Source organism: Nerophis lumbriciformis, linkage group LG04 (genome assembly GCF_033978685.3).
Source record: "Nerophis lumbriciformis linkage group LG04, RoL_Nlum_v2.1, whole genome shotgun sequence".
Lineage (NCBI taxonomy): Eukaryota > Metazoa > Chordata > Actinopteri > Syngnathiformes > Syngnathidae > Nerophis > Nerophis lumbriciformis.
The window spans coordinates 64,587,501-64,605,000 of record NC_084551.2 but is presented as its reverse complement, the minus strand read 5'-3'; the positions used below and the strand labels follow the sequence as shown (position 1 = coordinate 64,605,000).

General features: G+C 38.6%; 2 protein-coding genes across 3 annotated transcripts in view; both read right to left on the bottom strand.

The window, feature by feature from the left end:
• LOC133593820 (trypsinogen-like protein 3) overlaps positions 1-6,748 on the bottom strand; it is a 17,802-nt gene extending 11,054 nt beyond the window's left edge. Inside the window, exons 1-2 of one of the 2 annotated variants that reach the window (XM_061946538.2) lie at positions 6,517-6,748; positions 6,294-6,438 (exon numbers count right to left, since the gene is read on the bottom strand). In XM_061946538.2, coding sequence (XP_061802522.1) covers positions 6,294-6,438; positions 6,517-6,556 — 185 coding nt within the window. In that variant the 5' untranslated portion in view covers positions 6,557-6,748. The remainder of the gene's footprint in view (positions 1-6,293; positions 6,439-6,516) is intronic. The other variant, XM_061946547.2, reaches the window with a different exon arrangement.
• Positions 6,749-9,156: 2,408 nt separating this feature from the next.
• On the bottom strand, positions 9,157-16,818 carry apoc2 (apolipoprotein C-II). Its single transcript, XM_061946527.2, has 4 exons — positions 16,711-16,818; positions 16,482-16,540; positions 10,785-10,944; positions 9,157-9,428 (listed from the first exon to the last, which is right to left on the bottom strand). Exons 2-4 carry the CDS (start codon positions 16,528-16,530, stop codon positions 9,335-9,337), a joined length of 303 nt encoding a protein of 100 aa, XP_061802511.1. The 5' UTR covers positions 16,531-16,540; positions 16,711-16,818; the 3' UTR covers positions 9,157-9,334.
• Between the last annotated feature and the right edge of the window lie 682 nt (positions 16,819-17,500).

The window sequence follows — 17,500 nt, the reverse complement described above, 5'->3', positions numbered from 1 at the left end:
AAATTATTCTGGCAAATCTAGAAAATCTGTAGAATCAAATTTAAATCTTATTTCAAAGTATTTTGAATTTCTTTTCAAATTGTTGTTCTGGAAAATCTAGAAGAAATACTGATTTGTCTTTGTTAGAAATATAGCTTGGTCCAATTTGTTAAATATTCTAACAAAGTGCAGATTGGATTTTAACCAATTTAAAACATGTCATCAAAATTCTAAAATGTATCTTAATCAGGAAAAATGACTAATGATGTTCCATAAATTCTTTTTTTAATTTTTTTCAAAAAGATTCAAATAAGCTAATTTTTCTCTTCTTTTTGTCGGTTGAATTTTGAATTATAAAGAGTCGAAATTGAAGATAAACTATGTTTCAAAATTTTATTTTAAATTTTTTTCATGTTTTCTCCTCTTTTAAACCGTTCAATTAAGTGTTTTTTTCCATCATTTATTCTCTACAAAAAACCTTCCGTAAAAGGAAAAAAAAATGTACGACGGAATGACAGACAGAAATACCCATTTTTTTATATATATAAATGTATTTATTTAGCTATTCTTGTTTAAATCACACTTACGTGTAACTTACAAATGACAATATATTTATTTATTTAAGTGTGTATCAAACTGGTAGCCCTTCGCATTAATCAGTACCCAAGAAGTAGTTTTTGGTTTCAAAAAGGTTGGTGACCCCTGTACTAGGGCATCAAATCAGTGTCAGTTGAGTCGGTCCATAGGTTGCCTGTAGGGATTTTTAATGTCCAGCAGATGTCAGTATTTAGTGACACAGTATCGACACAGTATCAATACAGTTTTGCAATGTGTCGAAACGCTTCATGACGCCTCATCAACCCATCACTACTCCACGCTATGCAGATACATGTTACAGGGTTTGTACGGTCACGAAAAAAACGGGAAAAGTCATGACATTTTAAAATTCTATTTGTAGTTATGGAAAACTATTTGTTTTTAGACATTTTTGAAAAGTCATAAACATACAGTACAGGCCAAAAAATTTGGACACACCTTCTCCTCATTCAATGCGTTTTCTTTATTTTCATGACTAGGGATGTCCGATAATATCGGCACTCCGATATCATGCTTTAAAATGTAATATCGGAAATTATCGGTATCGGTTTCAAAATGGTCAGTATCGGTTTCAAAACGTAAAATTCATGACTTTTTTAAAACGCCGCTGTGTACACGGACGTAGGGAGAAGTACAGAGCGCCAATAAACCTTAAAGGCACCGCCTTTGCGTGCCGGACCCAGTCACATTATATCTACGGCTTTTCACACACACAAGTGAATGCCAAGCATACTTTGGTCAACAGCCATACAGGTCACACTGAGGGTGGCCGTATAAACAACTTTAACACTGTTACAAATATGCGCCACACTGTGAACCCACGCCAAACAAGAATGACAAGCACATTTCGGGAGAACACCCGCACCGTGACACAACATAAACACAACAGAACAAATACCCAGAAACCCCTTGCAGCACTAACTCTTCCGGTACGCTACAATATACACCACCCCACTACCTCCTACCCCCTACCTCAACCCCGCCCACCTCAACCTCCCAGCATGTCCCAAGTTTTGAGGCATGTTAAAAAAAATAATGCACTTCAATAATAAATATGGCAGTGCCATGTTCGCATTTTTTTTTCCATAACTTGATTCGATTTATTTTGGAAAACCTTGTTACATTGTTTAATGCATCCAGCGGGGGGGCATCACAACAAAATTAGGCATAATAATGTGTTCATTCCACGACTGTATATATCGGTATCGGTATCGGTTAAAGTTAAAGTTAAAGTACCAATGATTGTCACACACACACTAGGTGTGGCGAGATTATTCTCTGCATTTGACCCATCACCCTTGATCACCCCCTGGGAGGTGAGGGGAGCAGTGGGCAGCAGCGGTGGCCGCACCCGGGAATCATTTTGGTGATTTAACCCCCAATTCCAACCCTTGATGCTGAGTGCCAAGCAGGGAGGTAATGGGTCCCATTTTTTTTATAGTCTTTGGTATGACTCGGCCGGGGTTTGAACTCACAACCTACCGATCTCAGGGCGGACACTCTAACCACTAGGCCACTGAGTAGGCACCGTAACACAACATAAACACAACAGAACAAATACCCAGAATCCCCTTGCAGCACTAACTCTTCCGGGACGCTACAATATACACCCCCCACCACCCCCTACCTCAACCCCGCCCACCTCAACCTCCCAGCATGTCCCAAATTCCAAGCTGCTGTTTTGAGGCATGTTAAAAAAAATAATGCACTTTGTGACTTCAATAATAAATATGGCAATTTTTTCCATAACTTGAGTTGATTTATTTAGGAAAACCCTGTTACATTGTTCAATGCATCACAACAAAATTAGGCATAATAATGTGTTAATTCCACGACTGTATATATCGGTATCGGTTGATATCGGAATCGGTAATTAAGAGTTGGACAATATCGGCAAAAAAGCCATTATCGGACATCTCTATTCATGACTATTTACATTGTAGATTGTCACTGAAGGCATCAAAACCATGAATGAACACATGTGGAGTTATGTACTTAATAGAGATGCGCGGTTTGCGGGCACAACCGCGGAGTCCGCGGATTATCCGCGGATCGGGCGGATGAAATTAAAAAAAATTAGATTTTATCCGCGGGTCGGGTCGGGCGGTTGAAATAAAAAAAAAAAAAAAGATTTTAAATAGATTCAGGCGGGTGGCAGTTAAACCAATTGGGAAATATATATACATAGTTAAATGTTGTTACCCACATACGAAAAACGAGCAGGCACCTGCAGCATATGCCACAACAGAAGAAAAAAAAGAAGAAGAGATGGACACTTTTACGGAGCGGAGAAGGGACTCCTCGCCGGGGTCCGGGACCGAGGCCCCTTCCCCCGAGAGGGCCCCACCGGGAGCCGTAGCTGAGGCGATCCGCGAGAAGGGCCCGACGCACGTCCAGGGTCACCACCGCGCCCACCGCACCGACACCCCGCCTCGTCCGCCTTCGCCGCGGCCGGCGTCACGTAAGCAGCTTACCTGCCCGTCACCCCCGTTGCCGGGGGCGCGTAACAGGGGTCACTCCGCGCGCAGTGCGCTCACGAAAGGGGTGGGGCTCACCCTGGTTGATATAGACAGCAGGACGGTGGCCATGGAAGTCGGAACCCGCTAAGGAGTGTGTAACAACCCACCTGCCGAATCAACTAGCCCTGAAAATGGATGGCGCTGGAGCGTCGGGCCCATATACCCGGCCGTCGCCGGCAGCGAGACGCGCTTGGAGGTGCGCTCAGCGCGGCTCCCATATGATTGCGCACTGGTGTGCGTCTGGGCCGTGACAGCGTGGCACGCGAATGTCTGTGCTGCATTGGATCAGTCTCCTTTCTTTAACAGGCAAAAGCTTTATAACCTCACTAATGCCTTGCATCGTCTATATTAGATATATATATATATATTTATTTTTTCTTTTTCTTTTTTTTTGTGTGTCCTGTCCAGCTTCTCAGGCAAATCATATAGTTGATGTAGATGCCCATGTCGGCTGTTCAGATTTACTTTACAAAAGAGAAGTGTAGGATACTTCTCTTGTTGCCTTATTTGTATTTGACTTTATTAAATGTATTTATATTATCATTTAGTGCAGCCGGGCCGGAGCAGGAGGGGATAGAAAGAGAAAAAAAAAGAAGACAGAGGGGGAAATTGTGGGGACAAGAGGGGGATTAGACAGAGAGACAAAAACAACAACAGCAAACAACAACAACAACAACAACAATAGAGCAACATCAGCAAATATGACATGTACAAATATGATGGTAAAAGTAATAGCAAATAAGCAGTTAGCGAAAAATAAAAAATAATACAGAAATGACAATGAGCATTATTACACTACAAATGGATCAATACAAATACCAATAGAAATAGCGCTATTGATAATGAACAATACCAATAATTTACCTTTATTATCAACAATACAGTTGTTTAAATGCAACAATACATATACGTAATGATAACTTGAGATACGAAAGAATGCAGAAAAATGGAGGGGGAGAAAGAGAAGCAACCTACATTAACCTTGTAGATTGTTATAGTCACAATAGGTTAAGCTTTGTCAGTGTGCCATGTGTTACACCCAGTTTACCCTAGGGCAACAACGTTAATATATGTTTGATGAAACGTGATTATGTGCATGAGTGTAAGTATACATATGTACTTGTATATGTACAGAATGTGTATATGTGTTTGTACAGTGAATGTATATGTACAGTATGTGTATGTGTATGTTTGTATATTGAATGTGCGTGTGGATGTACGAACATTAGGTAGGTAAATATGTACTGTATTTGTGTATGTATGTGGGAGCGCACTGGTGTGCGTCTGGGCCGTGACAGCGTGGCACGCGAATGTCTGCGCTGCATTGGATCAGTCTCCTTTCTTTAACAGGCAAAAGCTTTATAACCTCACTAATGCCTTGCATCGTCTATATTAGATATATAACAACGGGCAGGGTGCGGGCGGATGCGGTTCTGATTAAATATTAGGTCGGGTGGATGGCGGATGGTTGACGACTTTCTGATGCGGTTGCGGATGAAATAATTGCCTATCCGCGCATCTCTAGTACTTAACAAAAAAAAGGTGAAATAACTGAAAACATGTTTTATATTCTAGTTTCTTCAAAATAGCCACCCTTTGCCCTGATTACTGCTTTGCACACTCTTGGCATTCTCTCGGTGAGCTTCAAGCACACCTGTGAAGTGAAAACCATTTCAGGTGACTACCTCTTTTATTAACCCCCGCAGTTATTTTGCCTTTGTTTGTTAAATACAAAACTTTGCATGTGTTCATTCATAGTTGTGATGCCTTCAGTGACAATCTACAATGTAAATAGTCATGAAAATAAAGAAAACGCATTGAATGAGGAGAAGGTGTGTCCAAACTTTTGTCCTGTACTTTATATCGGCCTATCTTGCCGATTGTATTGTACCATATGTCCCGGCAAGAAATCTGCGTTCAAAGAACTCCGGCTTATTAGTGATTCCCAGAGCCCAAAAAAAGTCTGCGGGCTATAGAGCGTTTTCTATTGGGGCTCCAGTACTATGGAATGCCCTCCCGGTAACAGTTAGAGATGCTACCTCAGTAGAAACATTTAAGTCCCATCTCAAAACTCATTTGTATACTCTAGCCTTTGAATAGCCCCCCTTTTTTTAGACCAGTTGATCTGCCGTTTCTTTTCTTTTCTCCTCTGCTCCCCCCTATCCCTTGTGGAAGGGGAGACACACAGATCCGGTGGCCATGGATGGGGTGCTGGCTGTCCGGGGTCGGGACCCGGGGTGGACCGCTCGCTTGTATATCGGTTGGGAACATCTCTGCGCTGCTGACCCGTCTCCCCTCGGGATGGTTTCCTGCTGACCCCACTGTGGACTGGACTCTTACTGTTATGCTGGATCCACTATGGACTGGACTCTAACAATATTATGTTAGACCCACTCGACATCCATTGCAATCGGTCTCCCTAGAGGGGGGGGGGTTACCCACATATGCGGTCCTCTCCAAGGTTTCTCATAGTCATTCACATCGACGTCCCACTGGGGTGAGTTTTTCCTTGCCCTTATGTGGGCTATACCGAGGATGTCGTTGTGGCTTGTGCAGCCCTTTGAGACACTCGTGATTTAGGGGCTATATAAATAAACATTGATTGATTGATTGATTGAAGGTGTGTCCAAAATTTTGTCCTGTACTTTATATATGGCGTCACATTAGTGCCAAAAATCCGAGCGCATAAAAACTGTTATCGCGCGCTGATTCTCCACTTCGTGCGCGTGCGCGACACCCTTTTTGCGCATTTTTCAGCATTTTTCGCCTGACCAATCAGAAAGGAGGGGCCGTCTAAGCATACCCGCCCCCAAAGTGCCAAAAAGAAACATGACAGCGCGAGGAGAGATGCCAGGAGTACACAGAGAGCGCGCAGAAAGGCGTCGCGCCCGCGCAGAAAGGCGCGCGCGGTGCCTTTCTGCGCGGGCGCGACGCCTTTCTGCAAAAGGGTGTCGCGCGCGCGCACGAAGTGGAGAATCAGCGCGCGATAACAGTTTTTATGCGCTCGGATTTTTGGCACTAATGTGACGCCATATTTATATCTCTGCAGACTCGCCAGCTACTTCTGCTCGCGCAGTGGCAATGCTGGAAAAATGCCTGCAAAGTACAGCTTGAATAAAACAAGACAAACTGACTTTGACCCAGTTTGACCTCAAATTGTTAAATTAAAATTAAAAAAAAAATCATAGTCTGGCTTACCTTGGTGTGCAGGCGGCAGACGTCACCAGCCACCACTCATTGATGAGAGCGCCACTGCAACTGGTCCGCCAATCGCTCAGAGACACCTGCCAGGGTCTGGAGTGAGGCGTGCACAGCTTGTCCTGCTCCAGGGAGGACACTCCTGCTTAAACACAAGCAATAGTAATAATAATAAAAGTAATATTAAATAAAGGGTAATGATGAGATTGCTATAATTGTCTACCTGTGAGGCCTAACGCGACGAGCAGAAAGAGAATCCCCATGCTTGTTCTGGAGTGATGCCCGCCGGTTTGATATTGTCCACCTTTTATAAGGAGCACCGGAGGAGGAACTTGTACTTTTATTTCCCATAATTTCCAGACGTGACCTTGGTAATGACGCTTACCGTCAGAGGGCCACACCTTGTTTCCTGTTTTTCCTTCGGAAAGAGCAGTTACATACTAATTTCCATCACATAGCAGATATTAGTATTCCAAAGTTTCTTAGCAGTTTTAATTAAATATGTATACATTTTTAATTATGTTCATTTATGTCTACCAAGTGCGGTGTGGAGTCAGGTTGTATAAGAATAACACACGACTGCCATATTCTGTTAATAAAGTTAATAGTTTACCATCACCTATTTCATTCATGTTCTCTTTGTATAGGATTGCACAATCCAAATAGTAGCAGTGTTGAGCTTTGTACCTGCTAAATATTTGCTAGTCTCTGTGTTGGATTAAAAGAAACCAATCTTTGTTGGTGAGAGTTTTGTCGCTAAGACCATTCGGTTTATTTGTTCATGTTACGGCCAAGTGGGGAAACAAGTTAGGCACTTTAGAACAACATGTGCGCCAGTTTCATGTACCGTATTTTTCGCAGTATAAGTCGCACCGGCCGAAAATGCATAATAAAGAAGGGAAAAAACATATATAAGTCGCACTGGAGTATAAGTCGCATTTTTTGGGGGAAATTTATTTGATAAAAGCCAACACCAAGAATAGACATCTGAAAGGCAATTTAAAAAAAAGGAAATCACTGAGAGCGACCATTCTTTCACAAATGTTTGTAGAAACAGTCTCCATGCCTAAGTGCTTGATTTTATACACCGGGCCAAGTAATTAGGACACCTGATTCTCATCCTTTGGATGGGTGGCCAAATACTTTTGGCAATATAGTGTATATATATACATATATATATATATATATATATATATACAGGTAAAAGCCAGTAAATTAGAATATTTTGAAAAACTTGATTTATTTCAGTAATTGCATTCAAAAGGTGTAACTTGTACATTATATTTATTCATTGCACACAGACTGATGCATTCAAATGTTTATTTCATTTAATTTTGATGATTTGAAGTGGCAACAAATGAAAATCCAAAATTCCGTGTGTCACAAAATTAGAATATTACTTAAGGCTAATACAAAAAAGGGATTTTTAGAAATGTTGGCCAACTGAAAAGTATGAAAATGAAAAATATGAGCATGTACAATACTCAATACTTGGTTGGAGCTCCTTTTGCCTCAATTACTGCGTTAATGCGGCGTGGCATGGAGTCGATGAGTTTCTGGCACTGCTCAGGTGTTATGAGAGCCCAGGTTGCTCTGATAGTGGCCTTCAACTCTTCTGCGTTTTTGGGTCTGGCATTCTGCATCTTCCTTTTCACAATACCCCACAGATTTTCTATGGGGCTAAGGTCAGGGGAGTTGGCGGGCCAATTTAGAACAGAAATACCATAGTCCGTAAACCAGGCACGGGTAGATTTTGCGCTGTGTGCAGGCGCCAAGTCCTGTTGGAACTTGAAATCTCCATCTCCATAGAGCAGGTCAGCAGCAGGAAGCATGAAGTGCTCTAAAACTTGCTGGTAGACGGCTGCGTTGACTCTGGATTTCAGGAAACAGAGTGGACCGACACCAGCAGATGACATGGCAAACCAAACCATCACCCAACCATGCAAATTTTGCATTTCCTTTGGAAATCGAGGTCCCAGAGTCTGGAGGAAGACAGGAGAGGCACAGGATCCACGTTGCCTGAAGTCTAGTGTAAAGTTTCCACCATCAGTGATGGTTTGGGGTGCCATGTCATCTGCTGGTGTCGGTCCACTCTGTTTCCTGAGATCCAGGGTCAACGCAGCCGTCTACCAGCAAGTTTTAGAGCACTTCATGCTTCCTGCTGCTGACCTGCTCTATGGAGATGGAGATTTCAAGTTCCAACAGGACTTGGCGCCTGCACACAGCGCAAAATCTACCCGTGCCTGGTTTACGGACCATGGTATTTCTGTTCTAAATTGGCCCGCCAACTCCCCCGACCTTAGCCCCATAGAAAATCTGTGGGGTATTGTGAAAAGGAAGATGCAGAATGCCAGACCCAAAAACGCAGAAGAGTTGAAGGCCACTATCAGAGCAACCTGGGCTCTCATAACACCTGAGCAGTGCCAGAAACTCATCGACTCCACGCCACGCCGCATTAACGCAGTAATTGAGGCAAAAGGAGCTCCAACCAAGTATTGAGTATTGTACATGCTCATATTTTTCATTTTCATACTTTTCAGTTGGCCAACATTTCTAAAAATCCCTTTTTTGTATTAGCCTTAAGTAATATTCTAATTTTGTGACACACGGAATTTTGGATTTTCATTTGTTGCCACTTCAAATCATCCAAAATTAAATGAAATAAACATTTGAATGCATCAGTCTGTGTGCAATGAATAAATATAATGTACAAGTTACACCTTTTGAATGCAATTACTGAAATAAATCAAGTTTTTCAAAATATTCTAATTTACTGGCTTTTACCTGTACTTTGATTTGCGTGACAGGCTCACTTCAGAAAGAGGCATTTTCAAATGGGGGTATAATTGATCACACGTGACAGTTTTTTTCTTTGTATAAATACTTTTAATATTTCAAGGCGTGGCGAATACTTCTGTGGTTCGTGGTATGGCCTCTCGGGGGGCGTGGGATGACAGTACTGTTGGGTGGTTTTCTCAGTGTTTGTCTTCACTGTTGTTAAAGCGTCAAGTCCGTCAGAGATGGCAGAGGTCATTGAGGATTTATGAATCTTGGGGGTAAAAGAGGTGATAGACCTGGTCCTGGAAGATCCCATTGTAGGTGCTCAAAACCGTGCTGGTTTCCGTGTAAAAGTCCCTGCAATCAAAACGTATTTCACACAGAGAAAGGAAACATTTTGAATAGAGATGTCCGATAATGTTATCGGCCGATAAGTGCTTTAAAATGTGATATCGGAAATTATCGGTATCGGTTTCCAAAAAATAAAATGTATGACTTTTTAAAACGCCGCTGTGTACGCGGACGTAGGGAGAAGTACAAAGCGCCAATAACTAACCTTAAAGGCCCAATCACATAATATCTTCGGCTTTTCACACACACAAAATTGAATGCCAAGCATAATTGGTCAACAGCCATACAGGTCACACTGAGGGGTGGCCGTATAAACAACTTTAACACGGTTACAAATATGCGCCACACTGTGAACCCACACCAAACAAGAATGACAATGTCAGCCGTCCGGAAACTTAAAGGACTATACGTTGCACCTCATCTCCTGTTATTACTTTACCAAAGCATTGTTCGACCCATCCTTCTGTACTGTTCCACATGTTTTTTCACCATGCTTTCTGTAACTCACACGCATTACAAACATAGCAGCTAAAATCATCGGTCTACCCACACCCAACATTTCAGACATAAACCACAGGTCCCATCACCCGACTGGCAAAAACAATAGTCCAGGATATCACTCACCCACTACACCAATACATCATCCCACTACCATCAGGGCGCAGGTACAGAACAATCAAATTCCGGAGGGGCCCGCCTCAGGAAAAGCCTGATCCCTGCAGCTATAGCCGCCCTGTCTGACAAGCCTGTAAATGTGTGTTAGTCATGTATGATGTCTTTTTGTTATTTTTTTTGTGTGTGATGTGTAATGTCTAGTGTTTAAATGTACGGCAGTGACAATGAATTTCCCCAAGGGGACCAATAAATCTAATCTAATCTAAAAAAAAAAAAAAAACACATTTCGCACCGTAACACAATATAAACACAACAGAACAAATACCCAGAAACCCCTTTTCAGCACTAACTCCTCCGGGACGCTACAATATACACCCCCCCACTACCCCCTACCCCCTCACCTCAACCCACCTCAACCTCCCAGCATGTCCCAAATTCCAAGCTGCTGTTTTGAAGGCATGTTAAAAAAAATAATAAATATGGCATTTTTTTCCATAACTTGAGTTGATTTATTTTGGAAAACCTTGTTACATTGTTTATCACAACAAAATTAGGCATAATAATGTGTTAATTCCACGACTGTATATATCGGTATCGGTTGATATCGGTAAATAATAGTTGGACAATATCGGAATATCGGCAAAAAAAGCCATTATCGGACATCTCTAATTTTGAATGAGATCTGCTTCCTCCAAGTCCTTTTCAGACATGTTCAATGTAGAAAATGTAAACATTGTCAAGTCTTACTTGATTTTCTCATCCAGCTTCAGGCCTTTGATACTCTCCATGTAGTCAGACGCCGTGTTGATCACGTTGTTGTAGCACGACTTGACTTTGCCGCTGATCATGGTCAGGGTGCCCTGATCCTCATCCTCGGCCTGCCTCGGCATACGGAAGCTTTCAGCACCTGCATTAGACCAGGACAAAAGGGTTTTGACGTCTGTATTGATAAAAAAAAAATACCTCTGAAAGGGTCGTTTAAAGGCAGAATTCAAGCATATTTCTTATAAAAAATGTCTCATACATATGTTTCGCTTTTTCCCTAGCTTTTTCGTGATTTTTTTTTATTTTTTTTTTTAAACCAAAAGAACTGGGAGCCTTAACATTAAGTTTAAGTGTGGCTTCTATTGAAGAAGAAAATGTAATCATGATATGACGGCAACAGTTGGACTCCAGCAAAAATATGAGGAAAATATGCATCTTAGAATGGCATGACATTTCTCATCATGTAAGTCGTCAGGATTCGTTCTGGTCATGTTTTGAAACTAAAAGCAGCCTCATCAAGGACTTCAAAAAGAAAACATGAGACAAAAAAAATATCATTTGCACTTGTTATCAACGTTAATGTAAAAGCTTTGTGATTGTTTTGCATTTCACAGTGCTTAACTTATTTTGACATTACGGTGTGACATATATAATGCTGAGAAAAGTATATTATATATATATATATATATATATATATATATATATATATATATATATATATAATATTATATTATATATATATATATATATATATTATATTATATATTTATATATATATTATATTATATATTTATATATATATATATATTATATTATATATATGTATATATTTATATATTATATATTTATATATATATATATTATATTATATATATGTATATATATATACATTATATATATATATATATATATATATATATATATATATATATATATATATATATATTTGTGTATATATATACATATATATATATATACACACATATATATATGCATATATGTGAGAGAGACAGATGGCCGATATTATCGGCCGATAAATGCTTTAAAATGTAATATCTGTTATGATCGGTATCGTTTTTTTTTATTATCGGTATCTTTTTTTTATTTTTATTTTTTTAAATTTTTTTAAAAAGTTAAATCAACATAAAAACACAAGATACACTTACAATTAGTGCACCAACCTCCCTCCCCCATTCACACTCATTCACACAAAAGGGTTGTTTCTTTCTGTTATTAATATTGTGGTTCCTACATTATATATCAATATATATCAATACAGTCTGCAAGGGATACAGTCCGTAAGCACACATGATTGGTCCACTAATAGTACTAACCTTTAACACTTCATTTTACTCATTTTCATTAATTACTAGTTTCTATGTAACTGTTTTTATATTGTTTTACTTTCTTTTTTATTCAAGAAAATGTTTTTCATTTATTTATCTTATTTTATTTATTTATTTATTTTTTAAAAAGTACCTTATCTTCACCATACCTGGTTGTCCAAATTAGGCATAATAATGTGTTAATTCCACAACTGTATATATCGGTATTGGTTGATATCGGTATCGGTAATTAAAGAGTTGGACAATATCGGATATCGGCAAAAAGCCATTATCGGACATCCCTAATAATATATGTATAATATATATATTATATGTATGTGTATATTATATATATGTGTATATTATATGTATGTATGTATTTGATCTCTTTTTTTGATGACACAAGGCAATTGGTTATCAAACTCTTTTCACCAAGTACCACCTCAGAAAAATGTTGGCTCTCCAAGTACCACCATGATGAACAACATTAAAATACAGTGGCGTCGTAGGCCTAAGTATTCATTAAAAACAAAAACGAGGTTTAGTATATTCAATATTTTTGGCCACTATAACATTACACACAGTTTAAACAGTAACACTGTATGAATATAGAAAAAATAAAACACTGTACTACTAATTCTTTGGTGTACCACTAAATGGAGCCTGACGACCACTAATGTTATCTAAGTTTTTTTCAGTTTTTTTGTATTTTTACTTGTACATGGCAGTTAATACTGTTCAGATCATACTGTAAAAGAAGCTTTTACAGTTAAAGGTTTGACCCTGGAACCTTTTGTGGGAAATTATGCTTCCCAAAGTAAACACATTAGTGTTAGTCAAGATCAAGGTCAAGGTCAAGGTTCAACTTTATTGTCCCCGCGGGGAAATTTGTCTTGGGCACAGTGCATCATTGCTTTCTTAACATACCCAAAAACAACAGAACAAAAACACAAGCACAGACACAACCACAACCATACAACTAACATTTAAACATCAGAACATGGAGCTTGATAGACATAGGTGGCACTTTGATGTAGGCATCAAATCTACAGTCTGGAGATAAAGATAAAGTACCAATGTGCATTGCACTAGAGCTCATGGATAAAGTGCTGTGTGCTAAAGTGCTTAGTTCTAAAGTGCTATGTGCTAAAGTGCTATGTGCTAAAAAAGTGCTAACCTATGTATTAAAATTCTATTGCACATTGTTGGTCAGCTTAAGGGAGGCTGGAACAAATGATAATTTAAGGCGGATAGATTTGCATAGTGGGACCCGGAGTCTTCTCCCTGATGGCAGGGTTCCATATTCAGGAAAGAGTGGGTGTTGTGAGTTGGAAATAATTTTCTTAGCTTTTTTCCTAACTGCCTGCTCATAGATGCTCTGTATAGGCTCATATTCTTTCCTCCCTACGATTTTCATTGCCGTTTTATGCATGCCGGCCAGTTTGCTTTTTAGCTTAACGGTTAGGTTGCCAAACCATGAGGTGATCCCGTATCTAATGATGCTCTCTACAATGGCACGGTAGTAATTGCTCTTAGTAATTTCGCCTTTTAGGGCATGTTGTACAGAGAAATCAAAAATATCTGATGTGTCATATTGAAACTGCATACTTGTTCGAAATAATCTTTAACCAACCAGTCAACAAAGTCACGCAAAAGTTCTGACTGAACTGCTTTCAATATCAGGATTCATTTAGGACTGTGATTTTTAAGGCTCTTTTGCGTCAAAATTCAGCCTTAAAAGTGCGGAAAGTGAAACAATAGACATTTGTTTTTCATGTACCGTATTTTCCGGACTATAAGTCGCAGTTTTTTTCATAGTTTGGCCGGGGGGTGCGACTTATACTCAGGAGCGACTTATGTGTGAAATTATTAACACATTAGCGTAAAATATCGAATAATATTATTTAGCTCATTCACGTAAGAGACTAGACGTATAAGATTTCATGGGATTTAGTGATTAGGAGTGAGAGATTGTTTGGTAAACGTATAGCATGTTCTATATGTTATAGTTATTTGAATGACTCTTACCATAATATGTTACGTTAACATACCAGTTGGTTATTTATGCCTCATATAACGTACACTTATTCAGCCTGTTGGTCACTATTCTTTATTTATTTTAAATTGGCTTTCAAATGTCTATGATTGGTGTTGGCTTTTATCAAATACATTTCCCCAAAAAATGCGACTTATATATCTTTTTTTCCTTTATTATGCATTTTCGGCCGGTGCGACTTATACTCCGGAGTAGTGATGGGTTGATGAGGCGTCATGAAGCGTTTCGACACATTGCAAAACTGTATTGATACTGTGTCGATACTGTGTCACTAAATACTGACATCTGCTGGACATTAAAAATCCCTACAGGCAACCTATGGACCGACTCAACTGACACTGATTTGATGCCCTAGTACAGGGGTCACCAACCTTTTTGAAACCAAAAACTACTTCTTGGGTACTGATTAATGCGAAGGGCTACCAGTTTGATACACACTTAAATAAATAAATATATTGTCATTTGTAAGTTACACGTAAGTGTGATTTAAACAAGAATAGCTAAATAAATAAATTTATATATATAAAAAAATGGGTATTTCTGTCTGTCATTCCGTCGTACATTTTTTTTTCCTTTTACGGAAGGTTTTTTGTAGAGAATAAATGATGAAAAAAAACACTTAATTGAACGGTTTAAAAGAGGAGAAAACAAGAAAAAATTTAAAATACAATTTTGAAACATAGTTTATCTTCAATTTCGACTCTTTATAATTCAAAATTCAACCAACAAAAAGAAGAGAAAAACTAGCTTATTTGAATCTTTTTGAAAAGATTAAAAAAATAATTTATGGAACATCATTAGTCATTTTTCCTGATTAAGATACATTTTAGAATTTTGATGACATGTTTTAAATTGGTTAAAATCCAATCTGCACTTTGTTAGAATATTTAACAAATTGGACCAAGCTATATTTCTAACAAAGACAAATCAGTATTTCTTCTAGATTTTCCAGAACAAAAATTTTAAAAGAAATTCAAAATACTTTGAAATAAGATTTAAATTTGATTCTACAGATTTTCTAGATTTGCCAAAATATTTTTTTTTGAATTTTAATCATAGTAAGTTTGAAGAAATATTTCACAAATATTCTTCGTCAAAAAACCAGAAGCTAAAATATTTATTCTTTACAATAAAAAATAAATTTTTTTACTTGAACATTGATTTAAATTGTCAGGAAAGAAGAGGAATAAATTTAAAAGGTAAAAAGGTATATTTGTTTAAAAATCCTAAAATCATTTTTAAGGTTGTATTTTTTCTCTAAAATTGTATTTCTAAAAGTAATAAGAAGCAAAGTAAAAAATAAATGAATTTATTTAAACAAGTGAAGACCCATCCATCCATCCATTTTCTACCGCTTATTCCAAGTGAAGACCAAGTCTTTAAAATATTTTCTTGGATTTTCAAATTCTATTTGAGTTTTGTCTCTTTTAGAATTAAAAATGTGGAGCAAAGCGAGACCAGCTTGCTAGTAAATAAATACAATTTAAAAAATAGAGGCAGCTCACTGGTAAGTGCTGCTCTTTGAGCTATTTTTAGAACAGGCCAGCGGGCGACTGATCTGGTCCTTACGGGCTACCTGGTGACCGCGGGCACCGCGTTGGTGACCCCTGCCCTAGTATATACAATAATATAAACCAAGTCATTGTATTTCATTTAGGATTATTTCATATCTTCATTTAAATAAAAATATATTTTAATCTTTTTTAGATATAGTCAATAAATAATGTGAACATGTATCATAACATGGAAATCTAAGAGAACGTGTTGTGGATGATTGTGGACTGGGAATTTTTTTAATTTTATTTTTTTGCACATTTTTATTAAAAAAAAAAAAAAAAAAAAAGTTTTTCCGACGTATTACATTTTAGACGATTTCTCTTCTTAGTTATTATTTCTCCGGCTGTAGAAAAGAGCCGCTCACAGGGCACAGAGGAGGCGTCAGTGCGACACAGTTGGCGTATCGGTCACGTGACCAAAACAGCTCATGATCGGTCACGTGACTTTCTAAAAGCGGTACGCGCACCGACACAGGGTTTTGCTCTATGAGCTCGACGCATGCGCCGATGCATCGGTGTTGCCGGACCCATCACTACTCCGGAGCGACTTATACTCCGAAAAATACGGTATGTACAGTTGTGAATTCATTTTGCATCTACATTTGATGCAAAATGTATCTCATGCAAGCACAAATAAGGAGCTTGATTTTGGAAAACTGATTTTTTTTGTAGTTCTGGAATTTCTTGTTACAAATTGCAATGCAAAAAAAATAAAGGTTGACCAGACTGTATGATCACTTACTAATGGCAAGGAGTGCAAACAGCACAGTGACAACCAACAGTTTGTTCATGGTAGTAGACCTGCAAGCAAAAGGAGCAAATATTTATGCATGTTATCCACTAGGGAGCGACATTGTCCCATGAAGTCCCCTCATCGAGTTCCCTTCGCCTCTTAAAGCTCCCACAATCCCACTGTTTTGTTTGTTTGTTTTTTTATTCAATATTGAATTGACTAAAATGAGTGTACTCACTGTATTCCCTCCCAAAGTTGTGATGATGAAGAAAAGCAGAATCGGACACTCTGGCCGCCTGTTGCGTTTATATAGTGTGTTCGCTTGTTGCTCCAGGAGCCAAAGTGCACTGCGGGGTTGATAAACTGGTGGTGTTGTCAGCCCACTTCCCCTTAGTGTGTTTGTGGCATTGTGTCTTGATGAAAGACTATCTGTGCAAACACGTGGAACAGGCTTTTTGAAGAGTGCGATCAATTAGGAATGTGGCGAAGTTAGATTTCACTATTATTTCTCACTGACCCAATATTTGTGATTGATTTCATGCCATTGTGGATGGAGCACACTTTGCAGGAATTCCCCCAACCCTCGGGTGTTTCTTACATAAAGCCCGTGATGTCACGTCACAACAGTCCCAAGTCCCGTCAGGATTGACCTGAGTCTACAGGTCGGGGAACACGTCACCTGGTGATTTTGAGATTATGAAAGATTGAGGCTAGAAAGATTAGATTTATCAATCAGTATGCGGTGTCTGTATTTTTAAATTGTTGGGGTGAAAGCCCTGCTCTCTTCTTTAGCATGTTCGACAGTTTATTTCCAAAGCCACAACCTAACAATTACATATGTAATACAATTTTAAGTTTTACTTCAATTCAATGGTTTTTATTTGGTCATCAGTTCATATAAACAGATTAATAAATAAAAAGTATCGGTTTACATTTCCTGACCAAAAAAACGTATAGGCTGAAGCTAAAAGCTTATTATACCTACCCTTTCCACATTCACTTTGCACATGTCAAATAGAGGAGAAAAA